Source organism: Halichoerus grypus, chromosome 4, assembly GCF_964656455.1.
Source record: "Halichoerus grypus chromosome 4, mHalGry1.hap1.1, whole genome shotgun sequence".
NCBI lineage: Eukaryota > Metazoa > Chordata > Mammalia > Carnivora > Phocidae > Halichoerus > Halichoerus grypus.
Genome location: NC_135715.1, coordinates 828,429 through 852,111, shown reverse-complemented (window position 1 = coordinate 852,111; position 23,683 = coordinate 828,429). Strand labels below are relative to the sequence as shown.

At 50.9% G+C, this 23,683-nt stretch overlaps 1 protein-coding gene across 5 annotated transcripts; it reads right to left on the bottom strand.

Annotated features, from left to right (window-relative positions):
- Positions 1-870: 870 nt before the first annotated feature.
- Positions 871-23,553, bottom strand: PCID2 (PCI domain containing 2). Of its 5 annotated transcripts, none has more exons than XM_036071393.2 (15): positions 23,396-23,520; positions 21,775-21,887; positions 15,690-15,779; positions 14,051-14,124; positions 12,415-12,480; positions 11,481-11,522; positions 10,444-10,498; positions 7,616-7,719; positions 5,367-5,442; positions 4,638-4,779; positions 3,497-3,597; positions 2,602-2,675; positions 2,346-2,471; positions 1,629-1,752; positions 871-1,361 (listed from the first exon to the last, which is right to left on the bottom strand). In XM_036071393.2, the coding sequence occupies exons 4-15, from the start codon at positions 14,122-14,124 to the stop codon at positions 1,272-1,274; spliced, it is 1,074 nt and encodes a 357-aa protein (XP_035927286.1). In that variant the 5' UTR covers positions 15,690-15,779; positions 21,775-21,887; positions 23,396-23,520; the 3' UTR covers positions 871-1,271. The 5 variants fall into 5 exon arrangements, with proteins under 5 accessions (XP_035927286.1, XP_077926193.1, XP_035927284.1 ...); XM_078070067.1 differs by lacking the exon at positions 23,396-23,520 and adding an exon at positions 20,579-20,607 and having other exon boundaries at positions 21,775-21,869; XM_036071391.2 differs by lacking the exon at positions 21,775-21,887 and having other exon boundaries at positions 23,396-23,553.
- Positions 23,554-23,683: the final 130 nt, after the last annotated feature.

The following is a 23,683-nucleotide window of genomic DNA, read 5'->3' as shown; positions in this document are numbered from 1 at the left end:
GCCCGGGCCCCACGGGGACCTGACGGCGCCACCGTGCACGCAGGCTGAGGCCACACAGACGCACCGAACCCGACGTGTTTCCTCCGCGCCAGTACCAGCCAAGCCCGGACTCTCGGGGTCACTACGCACGGCTCGAAGGGCACCCGGTCTGCACTAGGCTGCGGGGCGAGCTCGCCTTCCTCACGCCCGTCGCGAGAGAACGGTGCCCCGGGGGAGGGGGCGGCAGGGTCCCAGCCCCCGAGGGAGCCCCGGCGCACGGTGATCCCTGCCCGCGCGGACGCCACAGTCCTGAGGTCAAGAACCTGGCGACCATGAATCCGCGGCACACGCTCCGCACACGCCCTCCAGGGCACGCACGTCCCTCAGCTGGAATCTGGGTGTGCCTCCAGCAGGTGACACAGTGTGACGCGGAGGCTGGCTGGGCCCTTTGGGACACTGCTCTTGGAACCCGCTCCCGGCCGTGAAGAGGCGGGAGCAACCGCTGGCGAGGCCCGCCTGCACTGGGGCTGGGAGCCCGCGGCCAGCGCCAACGCACCTGCAGCGGTCACCCTGCGGGCCAGCCGGCCGCACGTCCCCGAGCCCGGAGCTCGCGGATGCCGGCCTCCTGCCAGCACGCCCGGGGACCCTCGGGCAGCGGGAGCCGAGCTCCGCCCACGTGGAGCAGGAACCCGAGGTCGAGGGCAGCTTCTCTGCGCAGCGGGGAAGCGGCGCCCAGCCTTGAGGAGGCTGCAAAGATAAAGCTACAACAGCCCAGGACGCTTTCTTCTTTAGGGAGTGTTGCATAAACAGAGGAAACGTGCAGACTCTGAAAATGGCAGGCTGTAAACTGTGGAAAATTATCAAGGTAAATTCATTTTATAAAAAGAAGCCTTTAGTTAACCAAGCATTTTAATCATGTACAATGTTCTAGTTTAACAAATGAAAATATTAAGAAGATAAAATAAAGAATATGCCATCTGTATAAATTCAGGATGACGTTTTACAGAAAAAGTTACATAAAAATTGAGGAAGACGCTTTTAAGAAGAGTGAGCCGGAGCCCTCCATGGACGCTTCCCCAGCTCCAATGGGAACGGACGTGCCCGTTTTCTCAAGAGGGAGCTCCAGCTGTCCGCACGGCGGACGTTACTTGTGAGTGACCATGGAGGTTTCCAGGAGTCATGTGCGCCAGCAAACGAGCCCCCGAGTCCGGCTGCAGACATATACCGAGTCCATCCACGCAGACAAAAGCTAGAGGAGACACGGCTGTCCTGTCCTCAGAGTGTGTGCACAGTCAACACACTGTTGACAGTGGGGGGAACGGGTTCTGCTTGCTAACAACTAACTTCTGATGCTGATGTGATATGTAGCCTTTGATGTGACCCTGGGGGAAAGAGACGGCCGGGGTCACAACAAGCCTGTCGGCTCACCCCTCCTCAGCCCCAGGTGTCAGCGGTCTGCTCCAAAGACAACGGAGAAATGCAGAGACGCTGCACAACAGGGACGTACAGACAATGTCCACCCACCCGCGGCCCCTCAAAGCCTGGTCACTTCCCGGGATAACAGGAGTTCTAACAAACACCAACGGCTTTCCAGCCACTACATGAGCGCCTCCGGCTCCAGACCTGGCCGGCTGGGGAGGGCGTCTCACCATGTAGATCAGGTTGGCCAGGATGCACTGGACCTCATCGATGTCCACGTCTTCCACCTGCATGAACTTCAAGGCGACCAGGAAGGCATCTAGAGACAACTGGTGTGTTCTGAGCAGCAGATACCTGGGGGGGCAAGCACAGGGCCACGTGGGTTACTGACGGGACTCAAGCACTCTGAAGGCGAGAAGGCATCCCGAGTCAGGAGGGAAAACAGGACCCTGTGTCTCCATCTCCCCATATTCATCTCGGAGTCCAAGAAGCACGTGATCCCACATTCTGACGTCTCTGTGATCAGGACACCCCTTACCACGAACCGCGCCCTATGGATTCGAGGACGCGTGGCCCTCACGATTCTGGACATACTACCCACAGCTGGGGAAAGGGACGGATGCAGAATTCAACTTTCTGACCAACAGGAGTGGCGGGGCTGGCTTAGTTGGTTATGAATGAAGGACACAGCACCCGTCCCACTCGCGGGACAGAACGCGGGACACGTGACAGAGGCGTGCCCACGTGCCCGCGAGGTGCTGGGGTGCGTGGAGCTGGCGGCCGTGGGCGGCCTGGAGGTCTGACTGCATCCGCACAGGCTCAAGGCAGTGCTGGGGCCTCGTCCACACTGGCACACACCCCGTCTCGGGGGGTCATCGCCCTTCACAGTGTGGGGCTGAGTCACACTGAGAACTTAAACTTACTAATAAAGGAAACACTTAGCTCACACTTTCTTGAAAAGATTCCTGTAGGTGATGATCTTCAGCTTTTCAAGGATAAGGAAAATGCCACAGCGAATAAAGAAGGTCTCGTGCCTCGTCAAGGCCTCGTTCAAGAGCAGAAGGTTGCCCTCACTGGGTGTGGGGAGAAATGTGCACACAGTCAGGAAAACCAAGGCCCAGGACCAGCCCTCGCACAACACGTGTGAGACTTTGGATGATTAATTCCGCCTCTGAAAGCCCCAAATGGAAAAGGACACGGTACCTGACGGCTTTGGTCACTTCGGCAAACTGCATGAGATGATACTTCCTCAACAGCTCGATGGTCGGCATGTGACCCTGAGACAGATTGCCCATTTCCCAGAGTAAGAGCCTTTCATTTTTAACAGAATTATAAAATCCCTATCAAGAAGCCACATCTTAAAAACCTGCAACCTGTTTCTTTAGAAGCGGCTGACAAACCAATGTGGGTCTGGCAGCCAGAGCCCCAGGGGCACCCGGCCCAGCCCCTCACGCCCTCGCAGCTCATATCCAAGTGGGAAGACATGGCAGAAGACAGGCCGGTGTTAAGGGCTGGGAACTCGGAAATGCCTTCCAGAAGAATCAGCTGAGCCATTTACAACTGGTTGTTTCTGGGAAGCAGGCTCAGACGTGGGGAGAAAGGTACAACTTGTTGCTTTTCCCTTACAAGCTACCCTGAGCTATTCAAGTTTGAGCCATGTGTACTGCTCGGATAATTTTTTAAAAATTTTAAGTGGGAGGAAAGGAAGCTCTATCACTTTGAGTAAGTTTTAGTCAATTAACTTGCTAGTTACTTGTCATTTCTTTTCAAGTATCAAATTAACTTTGGGTGACTAAGATACCTAAAGAGAGGCTGGCACGTTTCTCTTCCTTGCTTAATCCATCTCTATGAATTTACGTTTTTAGGAGCAATAAAAATAACACACATTTCTTACATATGTTGCACTTCTGAGGCAGATACTTTTAAGAGAAATGGTTTCGGCCACACACCAAGCAGCTTACCCTCCACTCTCCATTTCTGGGGTGTGTTCACACGCGGCTCAGACTATGTAGCTACGCGACACCTGCTACATTTTTAAAACTCTATCAACCTCTTCACTGAGCACCGAGACCTCGAAGAGCGGAGTAGAATCACTTACCAGCAGCATTTTTACTGGCAGCAAATATATCAGAATCATCCTCTTGTTCTTCTGACTCAAGCGGTGGCAGTGCTCGAAGGCAAAGGACAGGTACTCCTCCGCTGTAGACACAAGTCACACCGCCCGCGCTCACCGCGGCCCCCGCCCGCACCGCGTCCCACCCCTGCACCCCCTGAAACGCTGCTGTCTTGGGAACCATCAATTCCTACCGCTAACAGTGATCAATCATTTCTCGCTGTATTGCTGTATTGGGTATTCAAATGAGTCTGGAGGAAAAACATCAACACCAAACTTGAGAAACTTCAAAAGAATATAACTTAAAAGTTTCTATTCTTGGGCTTTCTATTCTAAGGAAAAAAAAAAAGACGGGAGAACCACGGAGGACAGCCCTTGTTCAAAAGCCGTGGGTCTATTAAAACTTCTGTGAAAGAGAACGAGGTTGGTAGGCACAAGCCCGCCGGAGAGAAACCAGGGCACACCCCCTGCAGCGCGGTCACTTCCGCCGTCCGAGAATCCCCGGCCCAAACACACGGAAAGCAAAGCCGTTCCAGGCCCGGTCCTCACGTGCACACACCTGCTGAGGATGCGCGTTTACAAAGTCTGGTCCAAGTACGGCCGAGGAGACCATAAAGAACAACCGCTGTCAGCTAATCACAAAGTTGAAAAGAAAAAACCTGGCTTCGTGTTCTTGAGAAGCCCGCACAGACACTCCCTGCGCTGAGGTTTCCGAGAGCACTGCCCGCACGAGCAGGGCCCGAGCACCACGCCGCACAGCAACCCTCCGTGCTGGCGGCCCCTGGGTGTCCAACACAGACGCCGGCGGCTGAGCCGTGGGCTGCCTGGGCTCCCTGTCCCGGATCCTGGGTCGCCACGAAGGCACATGCCAGAGAAGAACAGTGGTGCCGAATCGCTCCCACGAGAAAGTCGCCCGCGGTAACTGCGACTCCGGCAGGGGTTCGAGAGACACAGCACGGGCCTTCCCGCACTCAACCGACTTCAGCATCGACAAACACGCGCACACACAGGACAGGGGTCCCACCCGCTTGCCACCTTACATGCTGCTAAGAGGCAGTGAGCCTTCTCGGACGTTGCTCAGGATCCGGTGTCTTTAAAACACGGGAAACAAAGATTCACGACCAACCTTGCTTGAAGTCGCTGTCGAACATGGCCTTGCGCCCGACGTAATACCTGAACGTCACCCTCTGGGCAGTGCTGTAGTCGTCTTTCAGGTTCGAGCTGTCGATGGCTCTGATGAGGGGCTTGCACAGGTGCAGCTTGTTGATCTGGAACAACCCGTTCCAAGTATTATTCAACAAAACAAGCAGGACAAGCAAAAGCTTCCACTTTACTAAGTATTTGCCTCCTTAAAGTGGGAATTACAAAGCCAATTACATCATCAAAACTGATTAATACGTGTTCGTAAGAAACACTAAAACACACGCTGCATGGTGCAGATGACACACAGAGGGGCCAGGCACCAGCTGCTGGTGCCCCACGGGGCCGCCCCTCGCTGGACCACTTCGTGCGGCAGGAAGGACCTCCTGACCCACCCACCCACCACCTACTCCGTAGCTAATTGTTAACAGTGGTGGGTGGAAGGCCTGGGGTCATACCCCTCACGTGAAAGCCCACCCGCTCAGGGCACTGGCGCCTTGCTTTCCCCAGGAGATGCAGGACTCCCCTCGTCGGGTGGAGGCTGAAACAGGACAGTCCCTGCACCTAGCAGGAGCTCCACAGACTCGACTGGATACGGCCAGGTGAGGATCACCTCCCGGCGATGGCAGGGAGGCTGGCACAGAGATGGCATCCAGGGAGACAGGGAGAAGGAAAAGGCCCACAGAGTATTTAAGGCGCCCACGTGGAATCACACCTTAAAGTAGATCTTGAATAGCTGGTTCACCAGGAACAGCATCCCCCACTTCTTAGAGTCCTCGATGCCGGCCCGGCTACGGGAAAACAGTTCTTTTTAAGTTACCCAGGAAATCAGTGTTTATAAATCACACACACACACAAATCTGCCTAAACAAAATTAATACCTTGAGATAAAACCCCACAGCTCCAGCCGTGCCCGTGAAATAAGCAGCCCGAGCAGAGGTCGAACCCCCGGCTACAACAGACGACCACTACGCGTGTGGGCCGCCGCCGACTGCCTCGTCGGCAGCACGTCTGTTATTTTCAATGGACGTGTGCTCGCTCATCCGGAGGACAAGACGGACTCGGAAACACACGACAACGTGGAACAAGACGCAGTGCACGCGGTCACCAACGGGAGACTGGAACCGTGGTGTGGGTCCGCCTGGGAAGGGGACGGCGTGATGACAATGTCCTCAGCCTCGGGAGGGTTGGGTCACACACGCACACACACTTGTCAAAATACAGTCAAGATCCGGGTGAATCACTGCCAGTAAGTTTTACCTCAAACTATAAAGGAGAGTGTGGCACTTAGGGAAGTCTCTGACGGACGCATAACCTTTAGAAGAAAGAAAACTGCTAGACGCACAGAAGGAAAGACGCGTGACCGGACAGCATACGGCATGTACAGTAAACGCCAATGGGGCACGTGGTGAGTCTACAGTGTCCCCTGTGCAATTCTGTCCACGCGGTCAGGCGCTCGAGGATCTTCACGACACAGTGCTGAAACACCACGCACAGTGGAGCCTGCCGCATATCTGCGCCCTGCAGTGGTTCTTCTCCGGTGCAGCTTGCAGGCCCACCGACGGGGCACCGGAGAGGGGGCCAGCAGCAGGCCGCCTGCACACTCGAAATCCCAGGGCATGGGGTCAAAGCATATGAAATAAACACACCGGTATGGAACCACAGGCTGTTCACAAGCCGGGGACAAAGAAACCCTCCCCAAGACCATCCCTAAGATCCCTCCCATATAGGAATATTCAGTGTAGAACCGCGGTCAGCGTTTAAAAACAAAGTCTGTTCCGTGATAGTGGCCAGCCCCTCTAGGACTCTTGTCGCTCACTGGCGCCGTGACCTCAAATCAACACGGGGATGATGAACACTGCCTGCCTCGGAGGGTAGAAAACAAACCAAACACTCTAATACTGGTGACTGGTCTCTTCTGGAGACACTCAGGAAGCAACCCCCGAGGGGTCTCTCTGAGGCCCAGCCCGCTGCAGCCCCCCCGCATGCTCAGCACGCTGCTGGGCGTGAAGTGCGGCCCGCAGTGGTTTTCATTTGCGCTTCCTTTCTGACTAAGGATGTTGAGCACCTGTTTGTGGGTTTACTGGCCATTTGTCCATCTTCTTTGCAGAAATGTCTATCCAGGGGCTTTGCCCACATAAATCGGATTACTTATCTTCACACATTCTGGATACAGGTTACTGTCAACTACATTATTTGCGAATATTTTCCCCATTCTATGGTTGTTTTTCACTTGTTGGATGGCATCCTTTGAAACACAAAGTTTATAATTTTGATGAAGTCTGCTTTATCTATTTTTTCTTAGGTTATCGTGTTTTGGGTGTCACATCAAGAAAGCCAGTTATCCCACGATAAACACGTACAGCTCAAGAGGGGAACACAGGGCACCCGTGTCCGTGGCAGGACACGCACCTAACATACGTGAGCCTGGCGTCTCAAAGGAGACAGAATGCGGACAAAAGGGAGTGGGAGGAAGGATGTAGCAATCACCCTTGGAAGGCGCTACAAAACACATCGGCGCAGAGATCCGAGACGCTGGACGAACCCTAACAAAGGGGAGTACGGAGTCACACGGCGGGAGACACAGTGAGGAGGCGGCGCGGCCAGAGCGCCAGCAGAAAAAGCGGTCTATCTAGAATTCTCCACGTAGCACACAGAAAGGAAGACAAAGTAAACACGGTTGGAGAATTGAGCGTCCGCAGACCTGCACTCAGCACAAGCCGCTGGGCGCGTTCCCAGCGGACGGGGCTTGGACCAGGTGCAGAAGGGACACAGGGGCAGGAGGAAAGCGCTCGAGAGACACCGTGCCAGGCAAACCTCACACACCACCTTCTCTCTCTCTCACGTCCTGGACACAGCAGCGGACTAGCTAAGCAAATCGGAACGACGACCATGGGGTCCACACACACATGGGAGGAACACAAGCGTCACCCGCCGGCGCGGCCACCTCCACGCCGTACTCACGTGTCACTGGCGCAGACGCGGAAGCAGCTCATCAGTAGCTCGGCTGCCTTTTCCAGCATGTCCCCGACTTTGCTCTTCCCTTTCTTTACCAACTGCTGGTCTGCCTGATAGAACACAAACAGTCACGTTTAATTTCCTCTCAATTCCTGAGTGGAAAAGAAACCTCCGCTGCTGCTAGAAGCAAAAATGGCTACAACCGAGGGTCAGAGTCCCGAGCGGCTCTGGTGAAATCTTCTAGTTGATGTTAGCATTGTTAAAAATTGAGAAATCGGTAGCGTATCCTCTTACACAAATCAACTCTTCAACCAATTCCAGCTAGTAAGTTGGCCTGTTCTCTAGGTCTGGGGCACAGGAGCCTTTCCTTACGGGCTCACGCTCTGCCCCCGCCTACAGCCAGTCAAAACCCCAAAACACACACTTCCGACAGACACCAAAGTCATCACCAGGTTTGACTCTCCCCTTGTTCCTGGGACCCGCTGGCTCCCGCTCACACCCCCTAACACAGGTGCCCAAAGTACGGTCTACGAAACCCTGGGAGCCTTCAAAACACTTGCACATGATCCATGCGGTCAGAACTGTTTTCATGACAACACCAACAGCCAGTATTTGTCCCCTTATTGTACCGTCATTTGCACTGACGATGCGAGCGCTGCGGCAGGTGAAAACGTGGGGGCCTCTCCAGCGACACCAAACTGCAGCGGCAACACGATGTCCCTAACATCACCCCGCACAGTCCCGCAGTCAAACACTAACACCAAGGTCACTTCAAACTGTCCCTGACAACACAGGAAACCCTGAGTCTTGGCTCTTGAGTATACAGATATTTAACATCCTCTGTGATGAAGTGACAGTACGGTCTTCTCCAGGAACAGCACCTGGGAAGCTGCTGGAGCTGCCGGCTAGCGTGCGGAGCCAGCGAGTGACAGACGAGCAAGGCGGTCCAGGCGAGGGTAGCTGAAGGACCGTGCTCTAAAGTGAAACACAACCAGTCAATGCCAAGCAAACACCTGACAGTATTTGTGGCCAATGACATCTGTGCTTTCAAAAAAAAAAAAAAAATCAGAATTTTGGGTAACTTGTCATCAACCACCATGAACGTGGCAGCATTTCATTACTCCAAAACTTTACAGATAAGGTCACTGAGACATTAACAAATGGGAGTTTTTTTGGTTTGGGGTTTTCTTTTACACAATGAAACACATCCACATTTGGAACATCTCTGTGACTCGGTGAACCAGAACTTTCCAAATGATCAACGTCTGATGCTACAAGATCACACGAGAGCACACAGTCCACCCAGAGACCAGGACACACCAGCGGATTCCAATACAACAGCAAAAAAAGCTCAACGCTAAGCTTCGGAGGACACACCGTAACTAACCCTTAACAGCTACCCCCTGGAGCTTTGGTAATAGAGGAAAAGAGTATCCACAATCATCTGAAAGGCTATTAAAATACTCCTCTCCTTTCCATCTACACCTGGGTGAGGCCAGACCGTCTTCATATATTCAAGCCGCAACACCGTGCCTGCAGGACACGGGGTCAGGCGGCTTCTGTAAGATTAAAATAAAAATCCAGCACTCTTCTCAGCACATTTTGTTCATTTGGAAAATATATTTTTCACTTAAAACGTCACTTATGTTACCACATAAAAGGCTTGTTATTTTAGAGGAATATTTTTTTTTAAATCCCAATTAAAAATTTTTAATACGGTAAATACAAATAGATATATAAACAAAGCTCTTTAGAGCCTAATTTGCGTTTAAGTTATATTTTTTGGTTCTAGAAATTTCTATCACAGTTCTTCTTTACATCTTCTATTTCTTTGCTGAGACTGTCTATGTTTTCATTTGTTTCAAGCGTGTTCGTGACTTTTCCTGAGACTTATTTAGGATGGCCAGGGTGCGAGCAAGTCAAGGAATTCCAACATCCGGTGTTTGTGGATCGTCTCTCTTCACAGGCTGAGATTCTCCGTAAGTGATATTTGGGGTATGAGGTCACGTGGACCCTGTTTATCTCGCATCAGCAGCGGACGCCATGCTGGTGGGGAGCTGCCGCTGGCTTGGCTGGGTCCGGCTCCTCGAGGGCTTTGCTGAAGCGCTGGGGACTGGCACAGTTTGGGGGGCTGCGGCAGGGACTGCTGAAGAAGTCTGTCCAGAACCCCCCTCCTGGTTTCCTTGGGTCCTCTTCATCTCTGCCTGTCGGTCTTCCTGGATCTGAGGCTCCTCTGGGACCCAGTCCAGGATAGGAAGCAAGAAGCAAATGCAGGAGACCCACCACTTGCTGGTCTGCAAGTCGTGCTGGCTTCCGAATTCTCAGCAGGATGGAAAGGAAAACTGTACCTACCCCATCTTGTTCAGAATGGGAAGTTATAGTTTTTAGAGCCATAAAAGTGTGTTAGTTCAGAACTGCCGCTCCAGAACTGCCTTACGCTGACACCCAAGGGCAAACCGACCCCCCACACCAGAGAGACCCCTAGCTGCTGCCCCCATCTACATCAGGGTGGGATTCCTCAAGACAGGGGACAGCCACATCTTCACAGCAGAGGAGAACGCAGACCTGCTCGTGTTATTGCCTCGCCCCTTTTAAAAAAATCTGCCATCTGCCGTAACGGGTTAACACGCACAGAGAACCTCCGTCTACACCCACGGCAAGAAAACCCACCAACCCACACAGTCCAGCTACCTCCCGCCCTTCCGCTCTCTACACCAGGTACGTGCTAACCCACATCCTAACCCTCAAAACTTCTGGAAGAATGACATGAAATTAAGCAAAAGATAGAAACTGAGATTGAGTTTTAAAAGAACAGTGACGAGAACTAAACTTACGTTATTGGCGAAGACTCGAAGGTCGAGTGCTACGGCATACATGACGGGCAGAGCCCTGCGGGGCAGGAAAGCAAGCACATTGGAAGAGGCCACGAGGTCCGAGATTCCGTTCCCGACACCCAGGGCTACCTCCATCCACGGGGGCCACCACCCCTCCAGGAACCCGAGGCTCCTGCTGCCTTCCTCATCCCCCGTCAGGGCAGGCTGCGGCGCCGGGGCTTCCTGACAGCACAGGCACTGGAGTGCCCCTCACCCACTGCCCCGGACCCCCCAGAAGCCTAGATCCCGCTGCGTCCAGGGTCCTCAGCCCCAGACACCGCCTCCTCACGCTATTCAGGACCTTCTCCTTCCCTTCAACCACTCTCCAAGCAGCTCCGTTAAAGCAAGATGTGGTTTAGTAAGACCTTCTAACAGGACCCAGAAAACGTAATAGACAAAATGTCGTAAAAGGATTTTTTTTTTTTTAATTTAGCTGGTAGAAATACTTTTATGTGTAAGACAGGTCTTCACTTAAAGAGGGTATTTGATTTTGTTTTTTCAGTAAAAGGTATTTGCAAGCCTTCAGTTATTTTAGTAAACACAAAATTTCAGTATTTACCTACAGTTAATAAATCATAAAATTAAGAATCAGTTTGTCAAGGAACTTAAAATAACCCAATTACCACGTATTCACTCTAGTCACTCCATGTGAACTGCAGCTGACCTGCCCTTTTATCCAAGTTAAAATCAAAAGTCAGTTCAGAATTGACAAATGACAAACATTTTGGGGTATGGAAGGTCTGAAATAAAAACAAGGCTTTATGTTTATGTGAACACACTGCAAACAATCTGGCTGGTCCGCCACTTAAAGTGTACACTGACCATTAAAACCCCACTATCCGTGTTGATATTATCCTATGTCAACATGTAACATTAAATATCCATATAGAAAACACAACACATATTTACTTAAAGTTTTAAAAAGCTTCTGCTAAAAAAAAACCCAAAAACTAAACCCTGCCATTTGCCAGTTTCCAGTTATTTCTGTTCATACTTACCAGTTTTCTTCTTTGTGGGCTTGAAATGCACGCAGGAACGATGTACTACATTAAGGAACAACGTACAAAATCTAAGGCAAGGCTATAAGTGATAAGAATAAGAAATATGAAGGATTCTAAATTTTAGGTTTAGAAGATTATATATCAAAGGGGCAAGTTCTAGAAGGAAAAATGTACAAGTTACAAATATCTGAATATCATCAGGTATTAGTACAGTAAATATGTTTGCTTTACACATACATTCTCCAAAAAGACTATTTTAAGATTTTCTTAATTGGGAACCTCAAACATTTTATTTGGTTTTTCTGAACCCAGATAATCACATATTTAATAGGCTTTAGAATCTGTAGTATAAAGTTTATTTCCTTGATTACAGAATTCTTAAATTCAAAGGAGACTAAGCTAGTTAGTAGCCAACTTTCTCTTTTGTATACTTAAACAAGAAAGTTAAAAAATAAGCAAACTAAAAATCCAGAGTTACACATAAATACTAGAACACTCACTGACAGAGGCCTTAGCTAGGAGATAGCACTTAAATGACTTAAATCAGACACTGGCTGGCTGAAGGTCTCAGTGACCACACTTCAGTGACGACATGTGGAGTCCACCCTTGTCCATCTATGCCTGGAATCTGGCATTCTCATATTTTGCCAAAGGGACTAACTAGACCCTGTAGCTATACTTAATGCTTTAAAGGAAATACCACTGTTCACAACAGAATTAAGTAAAACCCTTAACCGTCACCCGTGTTCTCCCTCATTGTACAGGTAACTGGATGACAGTCTTAAGGCCCAGAATACATTGAGGCACCTGAATGAAATAGCTAAACGAGTTTCTCTTCCCAGTTAGTTTCAATTCCTTTCTAGTTAAAGGTATGAATGAAAGTGGCCTGATGTCTCCAGATCTTAAACCATAACGCAAACGACAAAGATATTGGACGATGACAGTCTGGCATTTGTACGCCTCGATGAAGTCGTGGTTCCCCACCGCGTAAGTGCATCTGTGAAGGAAACATCACAAGCTGAGGACACAGGCAGCAGGACCTGCAATCGAGCCCCACGTGCCCCACCCCTCACTTCCATCCAGAACGCTTGAGCGCGCCACTTATCCTGCTAGAGGCTACAGGAACTAGAAGGAGGACAAGAAACACACCGGTGACTTTGAACTGAAACAGGCTGGGGGGAGAGGAAACCCACATGCCGTTCTGGGACACTGCTCTCTGGCCCCGGGAGGAGACCCTACTTGCAGCAGGTTCTCAGTGCCAGGCCCTGGTCACGGCCAAGCACAGCCCTCCCGCTGCACCTACGGACAGGAGATGGCAGGGAGCCTCACACTACCAGGAGCCCAGTGGCGCCCCGACTTCTCCAGAGAAGGAAGCCCTGGAGGGGCACAGGCAGGAGGGCGAGCCAATGCCTTGTGCTGCAGGACATCGGCTTTGCCCGGCCCCACCCTCCAAAGGGAAAACAGCAGACGTGAGATGTCCCCGAAGAGCAAGTCTTTCGTGCGCTCTCTGCAGCTCCAGCCCCGTTGCCGGCAAGGCGAAGACGTGAAGCACAGGCCTGTTTCCACGGAAACAGACGGCAGTGGTGAGCCGTGCGCCCCTCAACACACAACTGCCACGCAGCCGACGGGAGCGGCGCCTGTACCACAGTTTACCGTAACTTCTAAGAGCATACGTGATCTTTCAAATGAAAAAACGTTTATTAAAAATTTAAAGTATTTCGGGGCGCCTGGGTGGCTCAGTCGTTAAGCGTCTGCCTTCGGCTCAGGTCATGGTCCCAGGGTCCTGGGATGGAGCCCCGCATCGGGCTCCCTGCTCCGCGGGAAGCCTGCTTCTCCCTCTGCCCCTCCCCCCTGCTTGTGTGCTCTCTCTCTTTCTCTATCAAATAAATAAATAAGATCTTTAAAAAAAATTTAAAGGATTTTAAGCTTCAGAAAATTTTCATAGGCTTTAACAAAGTGAAATTACAAATGCACATTTCTTAAAACAAGATGAAATCAGAGAGGGAGGTAAACCATAAGAGACTCTTAATCACAGGAAACAGACTGAGGGTTGCTGGAGGGGAGGTGGGGGGTTGGGGTAACTGGGGGATGGGCATGAAGGAGGGCACGTTGATATAACGAGCACTGGGTGTGATACGCAACTGATGAATCACTGAGCTCTACCTCTGAAGACTAATAATACAGTATATGTTAATTAAATTGAACTTAAATTTAAAAAGTACCAAAAAACCCTCCAAAAAACAAATATACTTTCTTTTCAAAGCAAATTATCCATCGTTTCAAGTCTAAGATGATGTGTTTTTTTTTAAGATTTTATTTATTTATTTATTTATTTTAGAGAAAGAAAGAGTGTATGTGTGTGAGTGGGGGGAGGGAGCAGACTCCCCACTGAGGGCAGAGCCTGCCTGGGGGCTCGATCTCATGATCTGAGCCAAAACCAAGAGTCAGAGGCTCAACCGACTGCACCACTCGGGTGCCTCTCAAGCCTAAGATGATGTTAAATAAAATCCCTAGTCGATTCAGCAATTTCCAGATTTGCTTTATTTTTCTTCCTCCTCAGGGGTTACCTTAAATGAGCAGCAAACATTTCGTCATAAGGGGGTTCCAAAACCTGCTGACACTTCTCTTCTGGGGAGGCCATCTAAATGATAAGAGGAAAAATGACAAAAATAAAATTAAAAGGCAGCAAAAGAACGCAATGTGCAGAAAGCCTGAGACGAACCTGTTTCAAAAGAATGCACACTTTACAGTTAGGGGTAAGGGCGGGCACCTGGCACTTGTGATCTCACACATACGTGTCGTGGCCGGTGACGGGGTGACGGGGCACCAAACACACCTGCTGTGCCTCCCACAGTCCAAGGAATGCTCCGGGCACTTTCGTGTGCACCTCAGTATTCAGCAGCCAGTCAATGAAGAAGCGTTTATGAAGCAGCTACTGTGTGCTCCATAAGGAAGGCGGCGTGAGTGAGAGGTGATGCCACGCTAGGAATCCCCCCTCCTCACCTCCTGGTGACAGAGCCACCTGCTCTATGTCCTGGGCTAGGCTAGCTGACATTTACTTCCAACGCCCTCCTCCCTCTCCATGGCCAGATTTTAGACCATACGAGAGCCACGGGGTCACACAGAACAGAGAATTAAAGGAGTCTGTGAGTCCCTGATGTACTAATACGTATGCATATCCATGTGCGTAAGCGTGAGAAGGAAAAGGACAGCAGCAGGAAAATCCCCATCCTCCGTCCCTGGTGAAATAACTAAGGCAGACAATGGCCACCAGCGAATGGAATGCTACCTCAGGAGGTCAACGGGGATCGGCCTTGGATCACAGAGGGATGGCAGACCCACCCACGGTGGTACAAGGCAGGCACACGCCACCAGCTGAGGAGTGTCTGGCCAGCGAGCCCCTTAGAGCAATGGTTTTCAACACTGTCACACAGGACAGCCACCCAGGGAACCCTACATTTTAAAAAGAGCCTGCTTCTACTCCACAAACTGGTTTATTTGGTCTAAGGTGCAGCCTATACTCTGCCCAATATGATCTCCGATATACAGAGCTCCTATTTCTTTCAAAAGAAAAACTGCCCCAACAGGACCACATTCCAGTATCACAAAGGGAACCAATGAGCAAATGGGACTTCCCCAAATGCCAAGAATACTTCCTACAGAAGACAGGGCTTGCATATCATTTATCTGCTAAATCAAGGACACTTATGGTTTAGAGCAGGGTTTGGCAAATGCTCTCCATAAAAGGCCAGATGGTAAACACCCCCGCCTTTGCAGGCTATAGATCTCTGTTGACCCAGCCAGCCACGCGTCCGTGGCACGGACAGCACAGGAATGAGGAGACATGGCTCAGCCCCACTAAGCCTTACTTACAACAGGACACGTTTGTGGGCTTTGGGGACAGACCGGCCTGGGCACAGCCTAGCCCACTGCCTGTCTGCTGGATGACCTTGGATGACCTTGCTCCACACTGCATGTCTCTGGGGCTCAGAGGGTCACTTGGGAGTTATTACGGAGCATAAGACACACACCTCAGCCTGGTGTCAAACACACAGTGCTCAATAAATGAACTGCAATTACAGACATACAGTAAATGAACGTTAAAATTTTCAAAATTTTTCAGAAGAGCGGCAATGTTAGTTTCCATCTGCCTCAAACTCTCAGCGTCTCTCAGGGAGCACCTGCGGGTGCAGCTCCTTCGCCCACCTGGAGCCGTGGGTTGGCGACATGAGGATGCTTGAAAGACACCAGCTCCGCACAGGATGCCCCGTCTCTGCTGTCGATGGCTTCATAGACCTGAAACATGTGAAAAGAGGTAAGCGGAGTAGAAAACAAACCGTTTCGTCCTCACAGAACCTAAACAACGTGTTGTACGCCTCGAAAATCCATCCTCCTGATTCTGGAGGAGCCACGGCAACGACAGAACACGCCAGGCTCTTGGCAGCAGCAAACGAGAGCAACGTCTCAAATGAGATCTTTCGGCGACAAAGAAACACGTGATTTACTGTCAGAAACAGCAAACAAGCAGGGTAAGCCAGGGGTGATTAAGGAAGGCACGTTATTTTAGTTTTATTCGGTCGTTCAGACACTTGAGAATTCACTTATAAAGCTCATGGGAAAAAAAAGAGCTTAAAAGCCACATTCCACTCGACCTACACATCAACTGAACAGGGAACGGCAAAGCTAAACAGATGGTGACACGGGGTAGAGGGATCCAGCGGCGATGATGTGCCAGTGTCCACAATGTACTTACTGTTAAGCAAAAACAAACAAACAAACCAAAAACAAACACACACACACAAAACCCAAAACAAAACAAAAAGACAAACCCAAAGTCACAGGAAAGTGCCTAACTCAATCTGGAAGGAAAAGAAAAACTGCGTATGACATGGGAGCACAGGAAGAAGTGCCTGCCCCTGGGCCCTTGGGGTGCAGGCTGGGCCTTCAGGAGGCCTTTACAGATTTCCGTCCTGGGGGCCTGTGCTGCAGCAGACCTCTGTAACCAGAAAACCAAATGAGGTCTGAAGATTTTATTTACCCAACAAGCACTTAGAAATCTGAACGGGCAGAGGAAGACAAGCATAGAGAAAGCTGCACACACAGCATGGTTCATCTACGGTGGGGTTAGCTCTGTCCATTCGACGCCCACACGAGACTCGGTCAGGGACGACATGCAGTTGGACTGCACACCCGCACCAGGCGCTCACATCACTTCCCGTTGCGAGACGCACCACCAGAAGTGGTAAGCGTGGCAGGGGAGGCTGGACTAGCCACGACCAACCACAGAAAGCGACTGGAGCTTCCCCACGTTGCAGGCGAGAAGTGGCTGGATCGGCCTGCAAGGGAGGGCACGCACCTGCTCTCCCCGCAACGCAGCAACCCTACACCCAGGCAAAACGGATCCAGCTCCTGGACTCTTACACCACTTAGGGCATCAGCTGGGAAAGTTTACACCATCTCACCTAAGACAACTAATGTGATCAAGAATCTGGCACTCAACTGCCCAGCAAAACCAGAGAAGGCAGCAATCCCACGTCTACGGTCTACCTTACAACAGGAATTTGTGTAGGGTTGTGTGAGGTTTTATGAATAATCACGAAGTACTGGTCCCATCGCTGCCCTTACCTCAAGGAAGCTGATGAAGGCGGCCAAAACTGTCACAGCAGGTGCCGAGGAGAAGAGACGACAACAGACTGCGGACAAATCTCAAAGAACTGATACACAGCTCAGGGGACACTAGGGCCACAGCCACCCAGTCACCTGTTTTAGTGGCTGTTAGTACGCCATGGCCTTGCCACGTAAGCAGCCCCCAGTGGACCGTGCCGGGGGACTCCAGGGGAGCCCGGTGGCAACATTCCTGTGGTGTCCCTGGGGCCTGGTCCACAGACTGCAGACCTCATCAGGTGCAGCTGGCTCTCGGCACACCCAGGAAAAAGTTCTTTCCTGGCTACTGCCGGTCACCTCGTGACCTCCTGGCTCTAAGGCGGTAGATGGAGGTTGCAGGGAGGGGGGAACTCATCTACTCTTAGAACTTGTAATTTTTTTTTTTTAAGTCATCTCTACACCCAACATGGGGCTTGAACTCACAACCTCGAGATCAAGAGTTGCACACTCCACCAACTGAGCCAGCCAGGTGCCCCCAGAACACGTAATTTCTTAAATTTACAGGGGCACCTGGGTGGCTCAGTCGGTGGAGCGTCTGCCTTCAGCTCAGGTCATGGTCTCAGGGTCCTGGGATCGAGCCCCGCATCGGGCTCCCTGCTCAGCGGGGGAGTCTGCTTCTCCCTCTGCCCCTCTCCCCCAGCTTGTGCTCCCGCTCTGTCAAATAAATAAAATCTTTTTAAAAAATGTTTAAAAAAATACATTTACTAGCTCCACCTGCTGACAAGGCCTTGAAGTACTGACCCCCCCTACGCCCTGCAGTGGCAATGAACACACCAGCACTCAGATTCATTTCCCAAACTCCACGACCACTAAGAGGAACCAGAGCTCCCTGGAGAAAGGACTGGTCCAGTGCTGGGACAGGGGAAGAGATCCATGAGCTTGGCATGGACGTTACTGTGCCAGGGGGCAAAGCAGGGCTCAAGGAAGACCTGTCAGAAAGCCCCAGAAACCAGTCTGAAGGAGTTCTTAGTGGCCAAATTTGGGACAAGTTGAGCTTCAGAAAGAATAAGAATAATCTTATTATTGGTTTTGGATTATAACTTGGCATTAACAACAATCTATGATACTTTTTAAAAAGGAGCACAGGGAAAAGCATTTGTAACAGATGAAGTAGCAGCTAACAGAGTGAGAGAATCACCACTTGGCAAACACTCATGCAATAACCCACTTGGGAAAAGACCACGAATAAAAGCTGAAAGCACTTTGGAAAGGGTGTGGGGCGGAATGTTCACAGGCTCTCACAGTCCGTCCAACAGATTATGAATCAATACGATGGGAAAAGGTCTCTGGACGCCGGAGTGGGCAGTTGGGAGCACGAATGCAAGCCTCCAGAGGCTACAGGACGTCTACACTAGCCAGGTTCGCCCAAACCTATTCACTAGAGTCAAGTAAAGGCAGATGGTGACACAGCCATGAGTCCACTGCCCTGGACATTTTTAAAAAGTTAATTGTCATAAAACAAATCCACTCCTGGAAACTGGCAAGAGGACTCTTCTAGATGAAAGACTAAAGAGCAAGACCACCATGTTTGGAGTGTGACCTGACTGGACCCTGCAGGTAACAAGGAGGCTCTGAACAGCACCGTGGGTGGATGTGGAGTCTGAATGCGCTAGCAGAAAACACTGACGCTCCATTTCTCGGCTGGGCTAAAGGCCCTGCAGCCGGATGGCAGCACAGCCTCAGGCCCATGGGAAGAGCCTCAGGGGCAGCGACCTCCTTTCAGATGGTTCAGGGAAGAGAAGCACGCGTGCCCGGAGGGAAGGACACAGAAACGTGGTGCACCAGGTGAGGGTGTCCGCATCTTCAATGTTCTCCTTTCAACTTTTCTGTAGGTTTGAAAATTTTCTTAATAGAAATTTGGAGGAAAATTACAATTTTAAATGTAAATAGTTTTTAAAAAGTAACTTGCCATTTGAAATAAGAATTTGTAGAATGGACAGAAGAATGAAGTAAAGGACACCAAACAAAGAATACCAGCCCTCAAAGAAACTCCAGGAATACGGAGCAGCTCCAGCTGTGGGGAGAAGCACAGCTGCCCCGACTAGCAGGTCTGACCTAGACTTTTTACAACAGAGTGCTACAAATGCATTTTCTCTTCCTTACAATTTTCTTAATAACGTTTCCTTTTCTCTAGCTAACTCAGTAGCGAGAACATATTATAGAACACAACGCAAAAAACAAGTTGATTCACTGTTTATGTTATTGGTCAACAGCACGCTATCGGTTGTTTGTGGTGAGCCAAAAGTTATATATGTATTTTCAACTGCATGGGGGGGTCAGCACCCCTAACCCCCACATTGTTCAAGGGTCAACTGTACATGCAAACTGATCTTGTTCTAAATACAATTTTTAAAAGTAGAATATTTGGGAAACTTTAACTCAACCTGTCCTCTCCAAACAGAAACGAAACTGGAAGCGTGTTGAGGTGCCGAACACTGACATCCCAGCTACCGCCAACCATTAGGAAGGACAGCCCTCCTTGGGCCTCTCAAACTGATGTGCTGGCCCCACAAGGCCCGACCGCTAGCTCCTTCACTCGGGCCACTGTTCAGGGCTGTTTATTGCTTTGAGAAACGAAGCAATGTCTTCCCCCCTTCCCTAACCCCAAGCAAAAAGCAGGCTTGCTCACCGCCTGCTACAAAGTGCACGGACGCCCCAAATTCCAGGTTTCTCTCTGGGACACAGGTACAGGCACCCCTCGGGGCCCACTGGTCCAAGGGAACCGGCAGGCTGACCCCACACTGCCAGCTGCGCTGAGCTGAGCTACGAGACCCTTGGTCTGACCCACGAATGCATGTGTTCTGCCTGCATCCAAGAAACCAACAAGAGAACTCAGAAACTTATGAGCAGAATAAAACCAAACTGCCAACCTGATAGCTACTAGGAAGCGATCACAAAGAAGGCAAACAAAAGACCTATGACTTGTCCACAGATAGCTGCTGGCTGAGGATGCTGTGGAGTATGAAATACGGAATGTGTCCTAACTGAGAGGATCACTGAGATTCAAAAAACAGTACACTTTGGAACCTGAGAAATAGGTAGGTTCTGACTAGGACAGGAAATGGTGGCTGAAACCTAGGCTAACAGAGGCAGTGAGCTTCATGTTAAGGGCATGGACTCTAAGGCCAGAACTCCTGGTCCGAATGTGCTACTAACTAACCCAGGGGCCTTGGAAAACCACTGAACCTTCTCCGTAAAATGGGGCTTGCAACGGACCCGCCTTCCAGGACAAGTGGTAATAACGAGCCACTGTACATGACAGTCGTTGGTTCTTAGTAAGAGTTCAACAAGCACTAGTGGTTATTCCTCCCATCACCCCAACTACTTCAACAAATAAGACTCCTCTGAGAACGTAGGTGATGAGGGAGAAGGCAAACTGAGGACAGGCAGAAGCTGACACCCCACAACCCCCCCACCCCCATGGGATGTACCTGACATTCCTCAGGCACTCCTGGCTGCCCTAAAGGAAAAACAAATAGTTAACTTATAGAGATTACAATCCTGTTTCCTGCAGAAGAGATCTAACTGACAGATCTCCTGAGGCCATGCAGTGTTACAGATCAGTCCTTTCCTAAATTTTGCAATCCAAATTGTTTCCAATGGGTTAAAAAGGCATCCTAAGGGAGAGTCCTTGGGAAGGGAAGAAGCCTACTGAGGCCATGTTCCCAGAAAAGTAAAGAAGGTCCATTACCAAATCCCCCCGACTCCCAGGAGGCATCCCACACAAGACAGGTCAGAGGTTCCAGGTGTCAAAAGCGACCAGAGAAGTCCCTCAAATGAGAAACCGCTATTGATCACCATTCTGCCTTCCCCTGAAGGCATTCCTGCCATAAAAGGCCCCGTAGGGTGGATGCCGGCGGGATGCCGATATCCCCTTCCCCATCACATCCTAGGCTACTGATGGGTGCTATCGAATGGACTAAAATACCCATGCCATGCAGTCCTAAGCCCTGAAAGCTATGTTATCACCCTGCCACTTTTAACCCATGAAAAATACTAGAAAAGTTTTACAAGGGGAAATTACCCGATTTTATAATTTAAGTGGTTAGCAGAGGACATTGATTAAAAACTGTAAAGACTGAAATCCATCATGGTCTAAGTGACATTCCAACACATGTGGTCTTTACAGCCAACTTCCCTAGGAAGTTAGGTTTTAATTCCACTGGGTACTGGTTTCGGCCGGCTCTGAGTGGAGGTCCCGCGGCCAGAAGCAGCTAGACCAGGGATGTGGAAGGGATCACCTTAGATCAATGAGGAGGAAATCTGAGGCGCCTGGGTGGCTCAGTTTTAAGCATCTGCCTTCGGCTCAGGTCATGATCTCAGGGTCCTGGGATCGAGTCCCGCATCGGGCTTCCTGTTCATCGGGGAGCCTGCTTCTCCCTCTCACACTCCCCCTGCTTGTGTTCCCTCTCTCGCTGTCTCTCTCTCCGTCAAGTAAATAAATAAAATCTTTAAAAAAAAAAAAGTGGGGGGAGGAAACCTCACACAGGAGTCTTAAGATTGGCAGCCGTCCTGGTGACTTAGGTGGCTGTCCCATGCCCAAGACAGACAACTTCGTATAAGGACGGAAGTAAAGAGAAGGCATCAAGTTTCTGGGTCTTATTACCATCCCAGCCAGGGTACTAACTTCCAGCCAAAAAGCAGACTTTCTCCTCCCCGTAGAGTAGCCACAGGCTAAAAGATTGCAGCTTGAGCAATCAACATGAAAGTGTTCCAATAACACCACACTCCTTGAAGCCCCTGGAATGAGAGTAAAGGAAGAGAAGAGAAAGTACTCACCAAGTTTGCACCGTGGCTCAGAGTCCAGATGAAAACACTCGGAAGCCCCACGTTTGGACACCAAACGATGGGGTTTTGGAGTATAGGTGAGGTTTGGTGGGGTAAGGTCCGGAGCCGACGACCAAGAAAGAATTCTTGAGACGTCTCTGGTGCAAAATGGTGGTTTTAATAAAACACGGGTACAGGACCCATGGGCAGAAAAAGATGCTGCCCAGAGTTGTGATTATACACCTGGGAGTTGGGGGAGGTAAGGAAAAGGGAGGTTTCAAAAGGATTTTCATATGTTAAGGAAGACTCACAGGATACCGGAGGCCTTGCCATTGCCAAGTTAAGGTTGTTTTTCCCCCTAGCAAGGCATTACCATGAAGATAGTTGGGAGCTTCCTGGAGGAACATTACACTCCGCCGCTTCAAGGATCTGTCAATGGGCTGCAGGTTTTAAGGGCATTTAATTGTATCTACATTCCCTTCTGGAAGCTAGGTTATTGATGATAGAAAACCTTTGTTCTTATAAATTGCTAAGACATTTGTAAACTGAGGGAGACTCATGTCTTGCAGGATTATAATCTCTATAAATTAACTATTTGTTTTTCCTTTAGGGCAGCCAGGAGTGCCTGAGGAATGTCAGGTACATCCCATGGGGGGGGGTTGTGGGGTGTCAGCTTCCGCCTGTCCTCAGCTGGCCTTCTGTTCCCTCATCACCAATCATGCCAGACTATCTCCAAACTGCCTCCTAAAGATCTTTACCTGGTTGTCAACAGACACCCCCAACTCAACATGTCCAAAACGGAGTTCGTAAACTCTCCCTCCAAATTTGCTCTGCTCATCTGTTGCCCTGGCTAGAAACCTGGGGCCCATTCTCCTCCCAGACCCTCAACCATACATTCTAAATCACCAATGGAATGCTTCCTTCAGACATTTTAAAAATCCACTTCCTCTTTTCCCGATCAGCACGGTTCTAGTTCTGGGAATTAGCATAGTTTAGTGGAAAGAATGCCAGTTTTGAGTCCATCAACACCCACGTTTTAAGTATGGCTCTGGCGTTTATAGGCTGTCCGGGCGGAATTCCCGTGGAGACGCATTTCGCGGAGGCTATTAACTGCCAGAAGGGAACCCGAGGCGTGTCCCAAGTGATGGCTGGACTAGCGCTCGCAGCCGCACCGCCTGCCGCCTCCACCTCCTCCCAGCGTCTGTCCCGAGTCAGCGGCTGAGCCCCCGCCACGAAGCGCGGCTGACAGGCCTCCCGGGTCCGCTCGGACCCCTCCGCACGTCCCTCTCTTGAGGCCAACGCCCATCGGCGCACTCCCAGGTCCCTGGGCAACACTGTCGGGGCGCCTGCTCAACCGTCCTCGCTTTCCCTCTGGCGGCCAAGGACTCGGGCACAGTGGGCGAACCGATTCGCCCCGGCCCACACGTTCTCGCCAGCGCCGCCGGGCTCCCGCTCCAGACCCTACTGACTGCGCGCGTTACCTGCTGCAGGTACTGGTTGATGGTGATGTGCGCCATGGCCGTTCCCTCCGACGGAAGTGGGCGGGGCCTGCGCGCCCGGCCGCGGCCGCTTCACTTCCGGCCCACAGTCCGTCCCGGCCCGCGCGCCCCCCCGCCCCGCCTTCCCCGCACACTGGTTCCGGAGGGAAAGAGTCCGCCGGAGCGTGCGCCCCGGGCCGGCACGCCGGCGCGCCCAGGCTGAGAAAGGCTGGTGTCTGCGCTACGATTCGCCGCCGTCCCTCGGCGAGGACGCCTCGTTCGCGCCACTTG